Below are 18,307 nucleotides of genomic sequence, written 5' to 3'. Positions count from 1 at the left end.
TATATGTATGTATATGTGTGTGTGTGTATGTATATGTATGGGTATAAAGTATATATGGAAGCTGATCAGAATTACATTTCACCTTTGTGAATGTACATTAATGACACTATGTAAAAGACACATCTAACACTTTATGTAGGGCATACGTAAATCTGTGTATCTATGTATTTACGTATGTAGGTTAGCTTAGCATTTTAAAAGCACCGAATCACCTTCTGTGGTTGAGTGTTCAATAAACCCTTGAACTATATGTTTAACACTTCTCTAACCCTGTCCATGGAGGACAGAAGAAAATGTATATATGCTGATTAGCATTGTAAATGTGTGGCCACGTCTGTGGTAGAAAATAATAAAAAAAAACTAAAAAAAAAAATAAAAAATAAAAACTTGGTCTTCTGATGTCTTCTAATCAGCTCGCTTTCTAACGACACCTCACGCTGATTCTTGACTTTGGATTTCAATACTAAATTGCTACCTCAAACCACTGGCATTTTATCTTTCCTTATTGTGATTGGTACTGCTGGGCACAATGTTCTCGCGGCCCGGTCTCTGACTAGGCTGTTAGATACTATCCTGAACCCACAACCCGGATGATCGGGTAGTTTGTTCATTGACCCCAGAATAGTCCCAAACTAGACTGACTTTACCCCACTCCATACAACACCTTCCTTGTATCTTGCATTTACTAATGAGATTATCTTGAGATTACCTTAAGAGATGATTTCGGGGCTTTAGTGTCCCCGCGGCCCGGTCCTCGACCAGGCCTCCACCCCCAGGAAGCAGCCCGTGACAGCTGACTAGGTACCTATTTTACTGCTAGGCAACGGGGGCATAGGGTGAAAAACTCTGCCCATTGTTTCTCGCCGGCGCCCGGGATCATAGGATCACAAGTCCAGTGTGCTGTCCGCTCGGCCGACCGGCTCCCACCGGTCGCTTGCCACTGAAGCTTGACATTGAGTGTTAAGCACTCTCGGTTAACTCTTCGCAAGACCTGACAGTACAAAGTCTCTATAGTCACTCGGCAGGACATAGCCCTACTAGTCTTGTACTAGTACTAGACTACATGGTCTTGTGAACTTTATAAAAGTGGTTATAAAACCACCCATTAGCTCCACAATAGGCAAACTGTAACAAAGAAGTTGCACAGGTTTGCAGAGAAATCGGAAGCTGACCTGCAGAGACTGTGTTTCCAGTTACAGTAATTTCAATGAACTGGCCTGTTAAATGCTTATGGTGCTGGAGATATGGGAAGGTGCGCGAGTGTTCCTCATGACCTCTTCTGTGGGTACCCAGATCACCCTCAGGATTGTTTACTCGCCTGGTTGAGCTTCGGCTCTTTGGTCCCGCCTCTCGACTGGTGAACAGTCGAGCTTATTGGGCTCTAACATATCTACATGTCAAACTGTGTGTAATCTGCCTCCTTCACATCACTGCCTTCCATCTGTTAAGTAAGACTTTTTTTTTAATATATGTGGCTCGCCCAACCACTTGGGCTGAACGGGTGCTTTATGTTTGATAATTTTTTTTTTTTTTTGAGATATATACAAGAGTTGTTACATTCTTGTACAGCCACTAGTACGCGTAGCGTTTCGGGCAGGTCCCTGGAATACGATCCCCTGCCGCGAAGAATCGTTTTTTCATCCAAGTACACATTTTACTGTTGCGTTAAACAGAGGCTACAGTTAAGGAATTGCGCCCAGTAAATCCTCCCCGGCCAGGATACGAACCCATGACATAGCGCTCGCGGAACGCCAGGCGAGTGTCTTACCACTACACCACGGAGACTAATTACTTGCCCCCGTCTGGTGTATAGGTTTGTAGCGAGTTAATCTTATATTCGCTCCATTATCTCATTATCTTAATAGCATAACTAATTACAGAAGCTACAATCCTTTCCCCAATTACAGGTAATACTCTTCTCACCTTGTTGGAGGAAGCTGAGGTGTAATCACCGTATAAGCAATGATTTGATGAATAGAAAACAGTTCAATTTCCACAGTCAACAATGTAGTACTCGGCGTGTACAGTCCTAATCGACCCAAGACGCTACAGCTTCGACACAGAGCAGACAGCAGACTACGACCGCATCGAGCCGCCACGCTCTCGCTCCCCAAGTTCAGACACACAATTCTCAATGGAGCCGCCACGCTCTCCCACATAGAGCTCCACGACTCGGGCCTCACTCAGCTCTCTGCTCTGCTCCAGGCTTCGTCTCAACGTCAGCGACACTGCTGTATCCTGGACTACTAAATAAATATGAAACTCACTAAACACTGTGTATCTAATCAACCCAACAATGTAACACAATCGTACGTTACACTTTAGTCTACCATAAATAACTTGTAAACGAAAATGGAGATGATGTTATAAGTATTTAAGCGACCACTTCTTGTTCTACCACAACAAGCAAACGTCGCCCCTAAATCAACACAACAACAAGCATTCTGCTTAGAAAACTTATTTTCTACATAGTAATGCAGTCTGTAATTTAAATGCTGCTTATCGTGGGACACTGCAGCAGCACCAAAGGTCTGGAACTGACCTGGTAAACTTTACGAACATAGCGACGCATCAATAGTGGACATTACTACTCATTCCAGGATCGGAAAGACCTGTCAGGAAAGCACAGCACCGCAATAACGCTGCTTTATCGTGACTTACACGGGAATTGTAGCGTGCAGGGATGGCTGCACTACCTCCTGGAGTTGCGGAAATTCCTACAACCATCAATCCTCGCAGGAAGACACTAGCGTCGGCAGTGTCCGGTATCATACAGGAGACTGGCTTCCTCCACGCTGAAAAGGCCGCCTTGGGCACACTGACGGAGATGCTCCAGAGCTGTGAGTTAATTGTTCTTTACTTGTATTAAAGGTAAGGTAATGATTGAGTTTAGGGTGTTGCTTCTTTATTGGAGTTAATGTGCCAAAATGTGACATTTAAAAAAATATACAATTAAAAAATTTCTGTTGTATTCTGCTTGGTGGTAGATACTCGTACTAACAACTGTCATGCCAGCAGTGAAGGACATCTCGTTGTAAGTAATATATATTTTTCTGAACAAGAATAAAAAAAATATTAGCAGTTCCTGTGGTGTAGTGGTAAGACGCTTGCCTGGCGTTTCGCGAGCACTTTGGCCTGAGTTCGTATCCTGGCCGGCAAGGATTTGCCAGGTGCAAATCTTAACTGTAGCCTTTGTTTACCCAACAGTAAAATGGGTACCTGGTTCTTAAACGATTTAGAGGGGTCGTATTCAGGGAATATTAGGATTAAGGACTTGCCCGAAACGCTATGCATACTAGTGACTGTACAAGAATGTAAGAACTCTTGTATACAGGAGTTCTTGTATACAATATATAAAATATCAGTGAAGTTATGAAGAAATGTGATTTACTCTTATGGTTGCATCTTTAAATTTTCAAGGTAATGAAAGGTAAATTTATGAGTATTCAGCAATTTCCTCCTATTCAAAACGTTTGAGGTGAAGTGTTATGGTTTTCTGTTGTTGGGGATAGGAAGCCTGTATTTAGGCCCTTGAAGGTCAACCTTGGTTAAATACTGACCCTCCACAGGATGCAACCAACAACAATTTCCCAACTCCTACATTCCTAGGTACTGCTAAGTGAACAGGTGCATCAGGTGAAAGAAAACGTGCCTAACTACCTCTGTTCTACTGCGGGAAATAAACCCGGGTTCATCTGGTGTGAGCCGACAACATAGACCACTGCATTACAGATGTCTATATGGATGATGTGACTTAATAAGAGTTCTTTTACTCACCTGTTCTCTTAGTGAATGCACTATATATTTTTATGCAATTAGCCCAATTATAAAAACTGCAGTAGTTCAGGGAAATTAAAAATGCCACAATATTGATGCTTCCTGGAGCTAATGAGTATCAGCCCAATATATTAAGTGGGTGACCTAGATTTTGAGGCTTTTGATTTGGCTAAACCATTACATACCTCATGGAAAGAAATCAAGAGAACTGGTTCATTTGACAGTCATCAAGAAGGTTAGGTAGACTGCATTTTCCTTAGTTCACAAAGCTTTGATACTGTTGTACATAAAAGGGAAGTGAATAAGATGGAGAGACAAACTTAGATAACTGGAAAGACACTAAACTGGGTTATCTTCTTGAGGTTATCTTGAGATGATTTCGGGGCTTTTTAGTGTCCCCGCGGCCCGGTCCTCGACCAGGCCTCCACCCCCAGGATGCAGCCCGTGACAGCTGACTAACACCCAGGTACCTATTTTACTGCTAGGTAACAGGGGCATAGGGTGAAAGAAACTCTGCCCATTGTTTCTCGCCGGCGCCTGGGATCGAACCCAGGACCACAGGATCACAAGTCCAGCGTGCTGTCCGCTCGGCCGACCGGCTCCCTGGGTAAAGGAATACAATGGACAGAAAGCATAAGGTCATGGTCAGAGATATCAGGCTGGAGAGACGTGGCAAGTGAGGTCTCTCAAGGCTGTAAAACAAAATGAGTCAAATTCTATTAACCTATTTTTCTAACATACTATATGTTAGAACAACAAAATTCTACCATAGAGCAAGAAATTTATTGTAATACAGTACAGATTTTGCCTTTATCAACATGCTATGGCCATGAACTTGATGCACCTCAGTGACGGCAAGACAGGTGCTAGTGCGAGCCGTTACTCTTAGGTGGCGTGCAATTGGAAACTGGCTAATTTTGGATTAAAAATCCAAATAATAAATTAGTGATACTAAACTTGAATTTTTACATAATCCGCTTGTGTAAAATCTAAAATTATGGTTCTGCTGTATAAGTATATTATAGTTTTTAAGATGTAATTTCACCCAGGCATTCCCATGAATTGTATTATTGAAGTATAAAATTATGTACCGTATTTCCATTAATGTTTATTAAGGTCCTGTGGCATGGGAATAGAACGCACTGTTTCTCTTCATGCTAGTCTCCAGGAAATATTTTTGTTAATAGGCAGCAAATATGTTTGGTTAAAGAATACAATTTTGAAGTGTATGCTTTCTTTCAATGGTCAGTGAGCACCATATGCTACATCCACCTTCAACATTCTTTTTAAGGGAACTAATTTTTAAGAGATCCAAAAAACAAAATTTAGGTAAGTTTGGTCAAGTTACACCACTTGTGTCCTTGCCCCCACTACCCACATGTCTACCCACACTGTAACTCAAAATTCAACCCCCAGCCACTACCTCCATTATAAGTCCAGTCATCACCACACATCATATTCCCACACCTGCCCCACCATTTCCTCATGCCATCCTCAGACACCTACTATATGCCCACCACCCACACCTTATGCCCACATTACCTACACCCTCTTACCTTATGCCCACATTGCCCACACCCTCTTACCTTATGACCACATCACCCACACCCTCTTACCTTATGCCCATAGTTGCTATAGTTGGTTTCTTCTGTGGTGTTTGGTTTGCCAGTTCTTGGTGACAACATGTCTTCCTGTGGATCCTGGGATTTAGTGGCATTCTGAGTATTGTACCTTGCCCCCTCACTTTGTGTGTTTCCCCTTGCTTCTCCGAGCTTCTTACCCTCTGCCTTTCTGGCTCTGGGCTGGATACACTGGGTGCCCTGTGCTCTGCAGGCTTCATCTTCTCTGCCTTACGAGTAGGGTACCTTGCACTGTTTGGCATCTGTCCCAGTTATTTGGGCATTGTTTCACTCTTTTTCAGCTTGGGGGCCCTCAGTTTCACTGTCTTATGCAGGTCACTGTAAGGTACAAGATGGGTCTCTCTCTTACAACACAGCTATTGGGTTCTGACATTCTGGTTTGGTGGCCAGTTTCCTGGGATGTGGTCCTGGCTTCCTGGTACCCATGCCCAGTTTGGGTTGTGTGCTGCGACACCAGGAGCACAAAACCCAAATGTTTTTGTTACTCATTTTGCCAGCATCTGTTATTTGGGGTTGGGATTTACTTCTGCGTTTTGTTAGTGAGATAGGATAGTGGCCGGGGTTGTCATCTGATGTCAGTTGGGGGACATCAAGGTTAGAGTTGCTTGTTAGTAGCAATGTGATTGTTTGCCTTGTTTGTCTCAGGGGTCATTTCTTTCTTTCAAGCAGTTGCTTGTTTTATGTTGCTTAACCTTTCTGGTTGGGTTTTCTCGTTTTTGGTGCTCATCTCTAATCTCCAAAGCATCACTGTCCTCCTAGAGGAAGCCAGGTTTTGTTTGAGACTCTGTAGGCCAGCATGGGTTTAGAGAGGCCTATTGTGATTCCGAAGGCTTGTTTATATCCGTGCACAAGCTCCAAAGATCTACTAAAGGCCAAACAGAAAAGGGTGTTTCATTACATTCAATGCTTTACTTTTTTATTATTCCTAATCATGTTCAATACACTCTGTTTACAATTATGATAGTTTATCCTTCTTTTCTGTTTCACATCATTGATCACATCCTTTTTCAGCAATACTGTATATAAAGAACACAATAAAGAATATGTAGCATCAACTAGGATAATTATTGGGTAGATAACAAACTTTTAAAACAAGGGAAATACATCATTGTAGGTGAGAATGTATAGTATAACTTTACTAACAGAAAACAGTTGACCAGGAGGTGTGATGGCCCACCTTGCGATTATTTCAGGGTTTAGTGTCTCTGTGGCCTGGTCCTCGACTAGGCCTCCTGGTCGAGGACCTAAAAGCTTTTCTAACACACAAAATCTTGATAGTCTGGAATGTGGTTTCCACTTCACCCAGTTGTCTTAGTAGATTGGTATACAGGTGTCTCTCTTTTTATTCCTACTTTTAGGTCATTGAGTGGAATGAAATGCTCCTTTCAGAGTTTTACCTTGGTCGTTTCCCCAGCCATGGCCATGAATCGGCATTGATCCTCTCTGAGACAAGTAATTTTACAAGTGGTCTTGTCCCATAGATTGGCGAGTCCATTGGAAAACCTACTTCAATCCACCACTAAGAGAAACCACTTTCTATGAGACCAAAGAATATATCAAACCACTCACCACCACTTTTAAACAATCATTGGGACAACAATGAAAGCTAATTATCATTGAAATTATATGAACAAATCCATAAGGGCCGTGATGAGGGTCCGAACCTACGACAGAGAGGATCCCAGACGCGCCTTAATCGACTGTGCCACGACACAGCTAAAAGAATTGCAACCGGGAGTTCAACTGACCTCACACGGATCCTGCAGTCTCTCCGAGACACAAACCAGGGTTTTACACAATTCCCCCCATGCTCCCGGGGGAATCCACCGCTTGTGAATTTGTTCATTTGATGCATCACGCTATTGTGATTTCTGTGTGTATTGAAATTACATACAGAAATTTAAGTTATATGGCATTATAAAACCTGCTAGCAAAATGTGTTTCTATTTCAGTAATATATGAGATTGGTCGTAGCAGTAAAGCATACAGTGAACAGGCATATCGAACAGAGCCTGTTGTTGCTGATGTGGTTATGGCCCTGGTAGATATGGGCATTAATCTTGAGGGCTTACAAGTAAGTACAGCATCATTGTTCAGGTGTTGCATCAGTTCTCTATAACTTTATAAATATAGTTACTCCATTACTAATTTTTCTTTAAAAATTTAGGCTTTCCTGGCATTCACAGCTTGCTAATGTTATTTCTGGTCTGGCCCACCCCTCACCCCATCCCCCTCAATGGCTTCCCTTGGCTAATGTCAGACATGTTAGAAAGACAGTATAATACCAGACATGCCAGGCTCCTGGGAAAATCTCTGCCTCTCAACAGGGTAGAGATTTTTGTGTTCAGATTGTCCTAATGACATAAACTAAGAGGAACCACTGAGATGCTACTCAAAGTGGATGTCATTACACTCAATGAGAAACATATTTTAACTGTCAAAAAACACCAAAGAAATGACTTTGCAATATTATGTGTTGGCTCTGTATTTAAACAAATAAAATAATTGAGTTTTAATTTATAAATTATCATGTAGAGTTGATTAGAAAGTATTCAATATTTTTGTTTTTGCTTTCTTGGAAAGGATCCCTTAAAAAAGATAGAGTATATGTAAATAATGGCTCACCAAAATGTGCAGTCATTGGCAAGTGGTATAAACTGCTAAGTAGCATTATTGAAGGAAATACACTAGAAATCCTTAAAAATTGGATACACAAATACATAGCCAAAACAATTGGGTTTAAATAGGACCCTAGCATGTGGGCAAGTGATCCTACTACATTACTGTTTTCCTTTCTTATGTTCTTGTTTTCAACAAAATAAAAACTTTTGTAGAAGCATATTGGAGAAAGGGAACGAAGGAAAATATAAAGGAAAGTGGCTGATTTGGCAGTTGATGCAAACTTTATATATTTTTACATTGAAAATATGGTCCTAGCTGGGCAGGGGATGAGATAAATTATTACTGAGTGAATTGCTATAAAGTAGTACTGTGTTGGTCTATTTTCATGGAACCTTCTTATTAACAGGCATTTAGGCTACGTCCAAATAGAGTAGTTATTGCTGCTCCAGCTCAGCAGGTTGATCTGAAGCAACACAATGTGCTGCAAGTAGGAGACAAAAAGTCACACCCACAGCACATCCCTGATCATCTTCCACCGTTTCCTGATACTCACACTTACTGGTATGTATCAGTTAGCTGTTTTTAGTTCTCTTATGTTGTACTATGGGCTTGTTGTTCTGCCCCCATAAAGGTGGCCTGGCCTAAAGCTTGGTGTGAGAGTTTAAACTAGTTTCCTTATACTCCCTTTTGGTTCCTGGTTTCCAGATCCAGCAGCACCTATCCACAGGCTGGAGTTATGCTGCACTCTTTTCTTATTTTGAATATGAAGCCTTCTCTTTTCTGCCTTGTATAGATATAATGCTCAGGCCTATAATTGATGCCAATGTGATGATTTGTAATAAATATTTTGTCCTGCCTGATTATTGGCCAGCTTGGCAGGATTTGTTATTATTTTTATTATGGAACAGGGATCGTGTGTCTGAAACTTAGCCTGCTCATTTTGAGTTTGGGTCCTTGGGTGCTTCTCTGTCTTTGGTATCAGGGAGGAGTGGAGGTTTTGTAGGGCTTTAATTTTGTATAAATGAGCCACTATCAGTTATTGTGCACTGGAAGGAACTCTTCACTTGCAGCTTGTATGATCCTACATGAATGATCTGAAAAAACCACTGCTGAAATAGTATAGCATGCTATCATGGTTGACTTTTAAATGCTCCTGTCTACTGGGCACAGGAAAACTTTCATTAGGAAGCTGCAGAATGCTCTACTCTAAAAGGGGCTTTTCATATTACTCGTAGCCTGCTCTTTGTGTGTATCATAATTCTGAGTACAGTATTAAATTGACTGATGATAAATATACAACTAAGCACTGTACTATGCATGCATTTGTGTCTAATAATTGCTTTTCTCTCCAGCTTCTCACACACGTACAAGCAACCAGTGACAGAATATGAAGCTATCCGTGAAAAGGCTGCTGCTCAGAAGAGAGACATAGAAAGGGCATTAACGAAATTTGCTGCCAAAACCAGTGAAACGCAGAATCTCTTTTTCACAGATGACAAGGAATTTATGTGTTAGTTATATTCTGCTATTTATACAGTACAGTATTTATTCTTGGCATTGTTTACACTTAACCTTACATCTTTAATGTGTGAGTTGATATGTTCAATATACAATATACTGTATATGTGTGTAATTACCTAAGTGTAATTACAGGATGAGAGCTACACTGGTGGCGTCCTGTCTTCCCAGTACTGTCATACGACGCTTTGAAATTACTGATGGTTTTGGCCTCCATCATTTGTTCCAACTGTCTACCACTCTTGAGAAAATTCATTTGGGGCAATGAGGTGACAAACTGATGTTCGCTTGTTCTATCACGGTCTATTACATTAAGGCAGGTGTCTGGGAATTGCTAGAATGCTGGTTTAAATCACCTCATTCCCCCAAATTATTATCTTGTTCATATATCACGCCATTGTGATTTCTTTGTGTGTGTGTCTACCACTATGTTTGCAAAAGTGAGCTTTCTAATGTTTTTTTTCAGCAGATTTGCTTCCTTGGTTTGAATCTGCTTTATTGTTAAGTTCCAGGTTTAAAGAATTCATCTTTGTCAATATTTTGTATTTAGTGATCATTTGACCTCTTTTTCTTCTATCATTTAGCTTTGTATATTTAACACCTTTAGCCTCTCTTTATAGCGTGTTTTTCAGTTTCGGAAATCTTTCAGATGCGTGTCTTTGCACCTTTTCCAGTTTCTTGATGCGCTTCTAGAGATATGGGCACCATACAACCGCTGCATATTCCAATTTTGGTCTCACAAAGGTCATGAACAATATTTTCAATATTTCACCATCCATGTATTTAAAAGCAAATTTCTAAGGTTGGAAAGCATAGCATACACTCCTAGCACAGTCTTCTTCGTGTGGTCCTCAGGTGACAGTTTTTTTTTATTTAGGACCACCCCTCGATCTCTTTATCAGAGTTCTTTAAAGCCTTTTCTCATAATTTGTATGTGGGTGTGGCCTATTTTATCCTATTCCATATTCCATAACATGACATCGATTCTCATTAAATTTCATCAGCAAAGTGTTGCTCCATATATTTATTTTGTCCAGGTTATCTTGAAGGGCATGGCAATCGTTTAAGTTTCTTATCGTCCCTAGTATTTTAGCATCATCAGGAAACGTGTTCATACAACTCGGTATTCCTTCTGGTAGATCGCTTATATAGACAATGAACATTGCTGGTGCTAGAACTGAACCCCGTGGTGCACCACTTGTAACATTTTTCCAGTCTGACATATTGCCTCTGATTACCTCCCTCATTTTTCTGTCAAACTTTGTCATCTGTGTCTGAAGCCTCCCTGTCACTCCAATATGTTCCACTTTTCAGAATCTCTTATGCTGGACACTGTCAAAAGCTTATTTTAGGTTCAAATAAATACAGTCAACCCAACCATCTCTTTCTTGCAAAATCTCTGTGGCTATATCATAAAAACTGTATCATAGATTTGTTACACAGGATCCTCCTGTTCGAAAGCCATACATATTGTCTGCTATTAAATCACTTCTCTCCAGGTGTTCTACTCATTTAATTTTAATTATTTTCTAGTGTTTTGACTACCATGCTTGTCATTGATACAGATCTATAGTAAAGAGGGTCTTCTCTGCTACCATTTTTGTAGATTCAAACTGTTTGCCTTTACCATATACTACACTGTATTTGTCAAGACTCCTGTAGACAAAGATGACTGAAAAATCAACTGAAGTGGAGTGCTCAGCACAGATGCACATTCTCTTAGAACTCAAGGTGAAATTTCATCTGGACCAACTTCATTTGTTTCTACCTAACTCCTAGTTTGCATGTGGGTGTGCGCATACATACACATGTACAGTATACTGTGTTGAGTCAGATTATATATTACTTATTATTAAACCATTGCTGTTGTAAGTTTGGTATCTGATTAACTACTTTGGTATTAAATAGTTAACCATAATGCCTCTGCATAAGTCAGCTACAAAGGTTAACAGTACATTACTGCATACTGTTCCCATACATATCTTATACCAAATAAGACATCTTATTTACCAAATATATATACCAAAATATATACCTTATTTACCATATACAGTATACCAAAGAAGTATCTTTATACCTTCTTTCTTAACAAGGTAGTTATCAGGAAAGAGTACTTAAACCAATGTGGCTATATAGTACTGTACTTGGAAGGGATATTAATATATGAATTAGGAATAGGACGCAGGAAAGGAATGGTGCCCGACAACTTAAGACGGGTTACAATTGAACACCGCTCTGCAAGAAACGAGACCGTCACTCTACCATCCAGTCCAAGTGGTTGGGGCAATAGTAGTCCATTGAGACAATACTGTAATTGAGAAATGTGCTATGGACAAAGGGACAGAAAGTGTGGAGGAATTTGCTAATGAGTGATTATTATTGGGCGATTAATTCAGTGAGAAAGAAATACAAATTTAATAACTGTATATACTGTACTGTAAGTACTCTACTTTTATTTGGAATGAGCAAAATAGGTACGAATACAGCCATTTCCACTTGTTAACAGTCATAAGATGATTATGTAACCAGTGTACTATGTTGGTTTAGCTATGCATTGTAATGAATCTGTTTCTTAATCTGTAATAAGAATATATATTTTTCTGATTTTATTTGAAACTTTAATGTATTTAGGAGACTGTCAATTTAAGTTATTTTCTTAAATTTTAGTGGTAGGAGTGACACCGAATCCTAAGGCATACCTAGATGCCTTGATGCCCAGAGACCAGGTGTTTGAAGAAGAGGAGGAGAGAACAAGAACAAAGAAGCGAAGAATAATGAATGAGGATGGGGATCCAAATCAGGCAAGTATTAATAATTTTAATTGGCAAGCGTATAGTTGTTATTAAAACTTTTATAGTTAGAAATTGGACTGGCTTATTTTTCTTCACTTAGGGATTTCTACCCAACAAAACCTGTAGAAGATGCCTTAAACATACAATACCACTTCTTAGATTCACACCTTATACCAACAGCCTCATGTTTACACAACACTTGAACATGTGACTGTATGATATCATACGCAAGGTGTCAGTACTCTCTATACTGGCACAGAAAACTCTTTGGCTTAGAATTTTAATGAATACCATAATTAGTTGCCCATGTAACTTAAATTTAAAACCCCTGATGTTTAAAAGATGTTGTACAATAAAGTCTGCCCCTTTCAAACATTCGGTACTTCATTTTCAGTTACAACAGGCAGATACACCCTGCAAACATACAACTTAGCAGTCCCTATAATTCCCTTGTTGCAACTTATAAAAACATTATAATAAGATGTAACAACTTTATTACGACGTATTAGAACGTTGTTACAACTTGATATATTTGTTGATACAATTGTTAGGTGTTAAACCTTGTTCAAACATTGTAGCAGTGTCATAGTTTCATTGTGTTTGGCTGGCAGTAATTATTACAATATTTGTTTGTTTTGTATGAGGATGTATTCTGTAATTAATATCTTGTTAAGCTGTGCAACTTTTTGTACATATAGAGACCCAGGCAGTGTCATAGGTTTCATAAGTGAAGATGAGTAGGATATAGAAGAATATAATGAATGATACACTGTGAGCAGTGAGAGTAAAGTGGAGATGGAGTGTGTCAGGGGTGAGGATATCATGCCAGCCACTAACTACACAGGAAGCATGTCACCACTTTCTTCCCCACCATGTGACCTGACATTTGCCACTTGTCACTTGATAAGGATCTACAAAAATCCATGAATTTAGCTGGTCATTCTAAGCTAGATTGATTATTCACCTTAATGTAGGAAGATTTTGCATGTAACAGTAGTACCAGTGGAGTGCATCATAACTGACTTTGCATGATCCTGTCATAAGGGCTGAATTTTTTCGTCAGGAGCAGCAGAATGATCCACTCAGGAAGGTGTTTTGTGTAACTCGGTCTTACTTTTGGGCGGGCCCCCATGAGAGCTTCCCGAGCTGGTATACTGGTAACTGGTATACTTGTCAAATTCTTGCTGTCTTTTGATGATTGTTTGTCGTATCCTCAGTATGACCCCCTTTCCCCAGGCTCTTACAATTCATGATCGCCTACTAGAGACCAGTACATTATCAAAATCTGGTCTGCTAAATAATGGAAAAAAAATTGCGGGATTTAGGATCACTACAGTAATTAAGAGAAGGCCCACCAGAAAGGCAAAATGCACCAGAACAGACAACTGCATGAATGTATTCGTAACACTGATCCTATACATATACTTAGCAGATAGCAAACCTGGACTGCCAACCACTTATGCACCATGTGGTGCCCTGCCCAGTACTCTGCAGCTCTGCTGTACCCACTTTTTTCTTCTTTTCAAATAAGTGTCGGCCTTCCTTTCAACTTTGTCCAATAAAGAGGCTTTTTGTTTCTTTTTGCTTCATGTGCATGTATTGTTCATCAGTGTGTGCACCCAGATCTAGTACTTGCTACAACTGCATGGAGCCAGGGGTTCCCTTCCTTTGTTTCCTTTAGCTATATCCGTCTTAACCACGGCTAGCTTTTCTAAAGAGGTTCAGGTGTCGATTCTTGGAGCTGCTCCTCTTTAATTAAGGACATTTTTCATCTGCAAGGCCCATTGGTAGTTGTAACCTTCCTTGTGAGCTTTGGCTGCCATCTTGCATTTCTTACATGACATGACAGATGTGTCTGGTGTTTTATCTATGGTAGCATACCCTTTCCTTTGCTGTGTGCTCACAAGTCAAGAATTGGGGGTGGGGGGTGTTTTTGAAGACTTCTAGCACCCAGTCTCTCTGCCCAGTCTCTTCTGGAAGCAGTTGAAGTTTCCTCCTGCAGGCCTGTGGTTGGAGGCAAGCACAGCTACCTCCTTCAATCCTGTTGTAATTATGCGTTCCATATTACAATAGTATTTTTTTATATCCCTATACAAGTACTGCTCGATGTTCTTTTCTGGATGCCCTAAAGTGACTTTCCCGGATGTTTATCATTCCTTGTGGTTCCTGCTGAACACTTCCTCTTGGGAACTTAATAAAGCTCAAATAAATCCTATTAATCACTTTACCATTATTATATCTTTACAGGAAAAAGATCGAATGACAGAGGCACAGGAAGCAGAGTTGGATAACCCATACCTCAGACCAGTCAAGATGCCCCGTAAGCCTAAAATCAAGAAATGAATGGTGGTATCCACATGTTTATTAATAGTCTTTATTTTGCACTGTAGATCATCAAAATCAAAGTAATTTCCTATGGCTCTGCCAACTTTAGAAATATTTAATTTGTTAGATGTTAGCTATAAGCACAATGATTTTTCAAATCACATAAAATAATTATTTTTAATGATTCCGCCTTATGGTTGTGATGGAAGGCACAAGGGAAGGGAAGGGAACTATCAGGGGGGAAAGCGCCAAGCCATTACGACTATATAGAAGGCACAAGGAAAAGTTTAATTTTTGTTTATCTTGCTTTGGATATTATTGTTTTTTTTTTTTTATTATCAGGGGAAGGTGCCAAGCCATTACAACTTTATAGCACTTGAAAAGGGTTAAGATAAGGATTTGGAATAGAATTGGGGGGGGGGGGGAGAGAAGGAAGGAAGGAATGGTGCCCAACCACTTGGACAGTCTGGAATTGAACACCGGCCTGCACGAAGCTAGACCGTCCAGTCAAAGTTGGCTTTGGAATTTTTTAAATATAAAACTTTAAATGAGAATTACAAATCTTAGACAACTGTTTTAGTCGAGATAGCACTATAATGGAGTTTACTAAACTCGGTATTGGTGTAAGTACAGTGGAACTTTGATTAACGAATTTAATCCGTTCCGGCACCGAGCTCGTCATGTGAAATACTCGTCTTTCAAAATGAATTTCCCTACTTAAAATATTGGAAATAAAAATAATCGGTTCCACCACCACTGAAAAACATCAATATGATATTCAATTTTTTAAATAATGAAGCAGCCTACCTGGAACACACTGAACGAATCTTTTTGACATTTGTTCTTTCTTCAAATTTTTTCATTTTTTTTTATTCTACAAAAAAAATTCAATGCTTTGCAACATCACAGCAGTCACCCCCTTTACATCTTGGCAACCTTAAACAAAATATATAATTTATTTGCATCGTCAGAGGCGTCCGAGAATGTGCTAGAAGCAGCGGGCACGCACCATGTGGTTTTCTCATCAATTTGTCCAATCGAGACAAATTGTTGGCAATTGGCGCGCTCGTTATTCAAAATGCTCGTAAATTGAGGTGCTCATCACTCGTGGTTCCACTGTATACAATACTAAGAGTATTGAAAATATGAAAACTTTGAGGGTTAACCTGTTTATTATTTAGTTAAGTGAAATGCAACAATGTGATAATTTACGTTTGTGTCGACATTTTAATAGATTTCAATGAATACAGTTTCTTCATTAAAACAGTGTTTGAATGAAGAAATGTTGGGCATATGGTTCCAATAGCTCATTGGTAATTAGAAAATATTGAGAGCCATGCAATGGGATTGAACTCACATCCCTGAAGCTCATTGGTGTGTCTCAGCAATCATGGCAGACCACAAAATAATTTAGTCAAGACAGTTAAGCTTTTCGTCTTTCACGAGCGTACAGAGTACAGTAATGACCATAGCACTTACCTGGGCCAACAACATAATGTAAAAGATTATTGTGGTACTGTATTACTTTTGCATAGATAATACATTTTTTTAACATTTCATATGAAAAATATTTATTTGATAAGTTTTGTTTGATCCTGGATGCATCACAATGTAATTCTAACAATTCTAGAAAAAAAGTTTTGACCACTGCCCAGGCCAAAGTAAAGGCACATTACTTTTTCTCCCATTCTTTTGAATATAGATGTACCATTTCATACAAATAAGTAAAATAATTATCTATTTTTCTGCTCAGTCAGGGGTGGCAATTTTGATGATAGCGGCACTTTTAAGTGCGTTCCAGTGCCGGTTTTTAAAAAGGTTAAATACTGGTGTGGTTGTACTCAATAATTTAACAAATTGTCAGGCTCATTATGACTTATTTTAGAAACAAAAATTTGTAATATTTTAACAGAATATATTGGAGACAATCCAGTGTTGCATTTTCTCCCTTCTTGTACATTGTTGAAAATTATTGAAAAGATTTATATTTGATACAAAATCGAGTTTCTTGTTTTAAAGTTTCCTTCACTCAATATTTTGAAAGGTAGCTCATACATAATTATGCTGTGCAGCTAACATAACAACCCCCTGGTGCACAAGGAAAAATTTTCTTTTTCTTTCTAATAATGTTAAGATGCATTTCCAGATCATAGGAAAATAATGATACAAAACTGTAGGTGGCTTACTTTGGCTATGTTGAAACCTGGAAATCTCTCAATGTCTCAATTCATGAGCATTCATTTAGCAAGCTGTGAGGCAAGAAATGCTGCAAATATATTGTTTACATATTCCAATGTTTCTGATCAGTTTTGAATGTATTCAAAATCTATAATTTCATGTTATATTTTGATACAAAACATATGATTTATAAATAAGTCAAATCTTAGAGAACTTTCAACGTGTGCTCCATCTGAAACTCTGCATATTTCAAATCTAACCTTAGCATTGCAAAACACACACATAGTATTGTATGTTTTTAACACTTTCGTGCTCCCTGGGAATAGGCTGACCTTGAGCCCTAAGTGGGCCGTTCGTGTCGGCCTACTGCGCGTCAGCACTAAAATGTTTATAATCTTTTCGGGGTGGGGAGCTTAATTTTGGCGGTATGTATTTAAATTTGGTATCATTGTGTTCGCGAGAGAATGCTCTAGAGGAATATATATATAAAATGTCACCAAAGACAACATGAGAACCACACCAAATAACAAACTGTGGCGTTCGTTAGCGGTGAGCGTAAAACCGGGCATCAATGTTTACGAACCCCAGAATTGTTATTCGTGGTTTATTTTGGTATCATTGTGACCGCAATATAATTCCCATAACGGACATATAAATATACACAATAAATAATGGTGTCGCCCCACCCGCAGGAATGTGGGAAGTTGGCTTAGGGTTACCCGCTCCAGCGCGCCCAGCTGCACATGCGCTCAACCACAACTGAAAAGTTTATACTCTCCTCATGTCTGTGACCCTCATTTTCGATGTACGTGTTTTATTTTGGTATCACTGTGTAGCTAATGAAATGTTGTATAAGAACATATGTATAACATTTCACCAAAGCTAACATTACGCGACCAGCAACCAAAGAACTGCGTGCTTTGTTTCGCGCTCACGCTAAACTCCGCTAAACTCTCCCTATATGTTGCTACTCTGATTGTGTTTATCAAGTCAAAACTTGTTGCATATGGTTTTGTTTGGTATCACGGTGATCGCAATAAAATTGCCTACACAGACATATGCATAAAAGTGGGTTACACGTGCGCGCCTCACCCCCAAACACGTCGATGCCTCACCCGCTACACCCAATACACCCGACAAACAAAAATATTGTTCTAATGGAATGGAAGTTTTTGTGCTACATTGTTCATTTTGGTGTCAAAATACTCGCAATAAGATGCACTATGTAGACATACCAATCTGAGCACTAAGAACCGGAATATATATAGAGCTACCCACAGCAAAGTATGAAGAAGTAATAACCTCAAAATGTGTAATATAAATTATGTGTACTTACCCACGATGTGATGAAGGAAGGTCAACAAGTTGAGCATTTGATTATCCACTCCACCGGCTTCAGGAAAATGTCCCTGAAGTTGCTCAACAGATGTTACGTTAGGTGGAGTGGAAGCTTGC

General features: G+C 39.4%; 1 protein-coding gene across 2 annotated transcripts; it reads left to right on the top strand.

Moving 5' to 3' along the window:
• The first annotated feature begins 2,384 nt into the window (after positions 1–2,384).
• Taf8 (TBP-associated factor 8) lies at positions 2,385–16,678 on the top strand. 2 transcript variants are annotated; one of them, XR_011224110.1, is made up of 7 exons: positions 2,402–2,840; positions 7,370–7,491; positions 8,446–8,600; positions 9,392–9,549; positions 12,225–12,358; positions 14,597–14,883; positions 14,948–16,607. XR_011224110.1 is itself a non-coding variant. In XM_045770251.2 (6 exons), the coding sequence occupies exons 1-6, from the start codon at positions 2,684–2,686 to the stop codon at positions 14,690–14,692; spliced, it is 822 nt and encodes a 273-aa protein (XP_045626207.1). In that variant the 5' UTR covers positions 2,385–2,683; the 3' UTR covers positions 14,693–16,678. The 2 variants fall into 2 exon arrangements, 1 of the variants encoding a protein (XP_045626207.1); XM_045770251.2 differs by having other exon boundaries at positions 2,385–2,840; positions 14,597–16,678.
• Positions 16,679–18,307: the final 1,629 nt, after the last annotated feature.

Source organism: Procambarus clarkii, chromosome 70 (genome assembly GCF_040958095.1).
Source record: "Procambarus clarkii isolate CNS0578487 chromosome 70, FALCON_Pclarkii_2.0, whole genome shotgun sequence".
Taxonomy (NCBI): domain Eukaryota; kingdom Metazoa; phylum Arthropoda; class Malacostraca; order Decapoda; family Cambaridae; genus Procambarus; species Procambarus clarkii.
This window is presented reverse-complemented; position numbering and strand designations above follow the sequence as displayed.

Bases quoted from the DNA above. Each gene is read 5' to 3' on its own strand.
- Taf8 (XM_045770251.2), top strand. From the start codon at position 2,684: ATGGCTGCACTACCTCCTGGAGTTGCGGAAATTCCTACAACCATCAAT. The intron at 7,492-8,445 runs GTAAGTACAGCA...TCTTATTAACAG, and splicing joins TTAATCTTGAGGGCTTACAA to GCATTTAGGCTACGTCCAAA. The intron at 9,550-12,224 runs GTTAGTTATATT...CTTAAATTTTAG, and splicing joins AGATGACAAGGAATTTATGT to TGGTAGGAGTGACACCGAAT.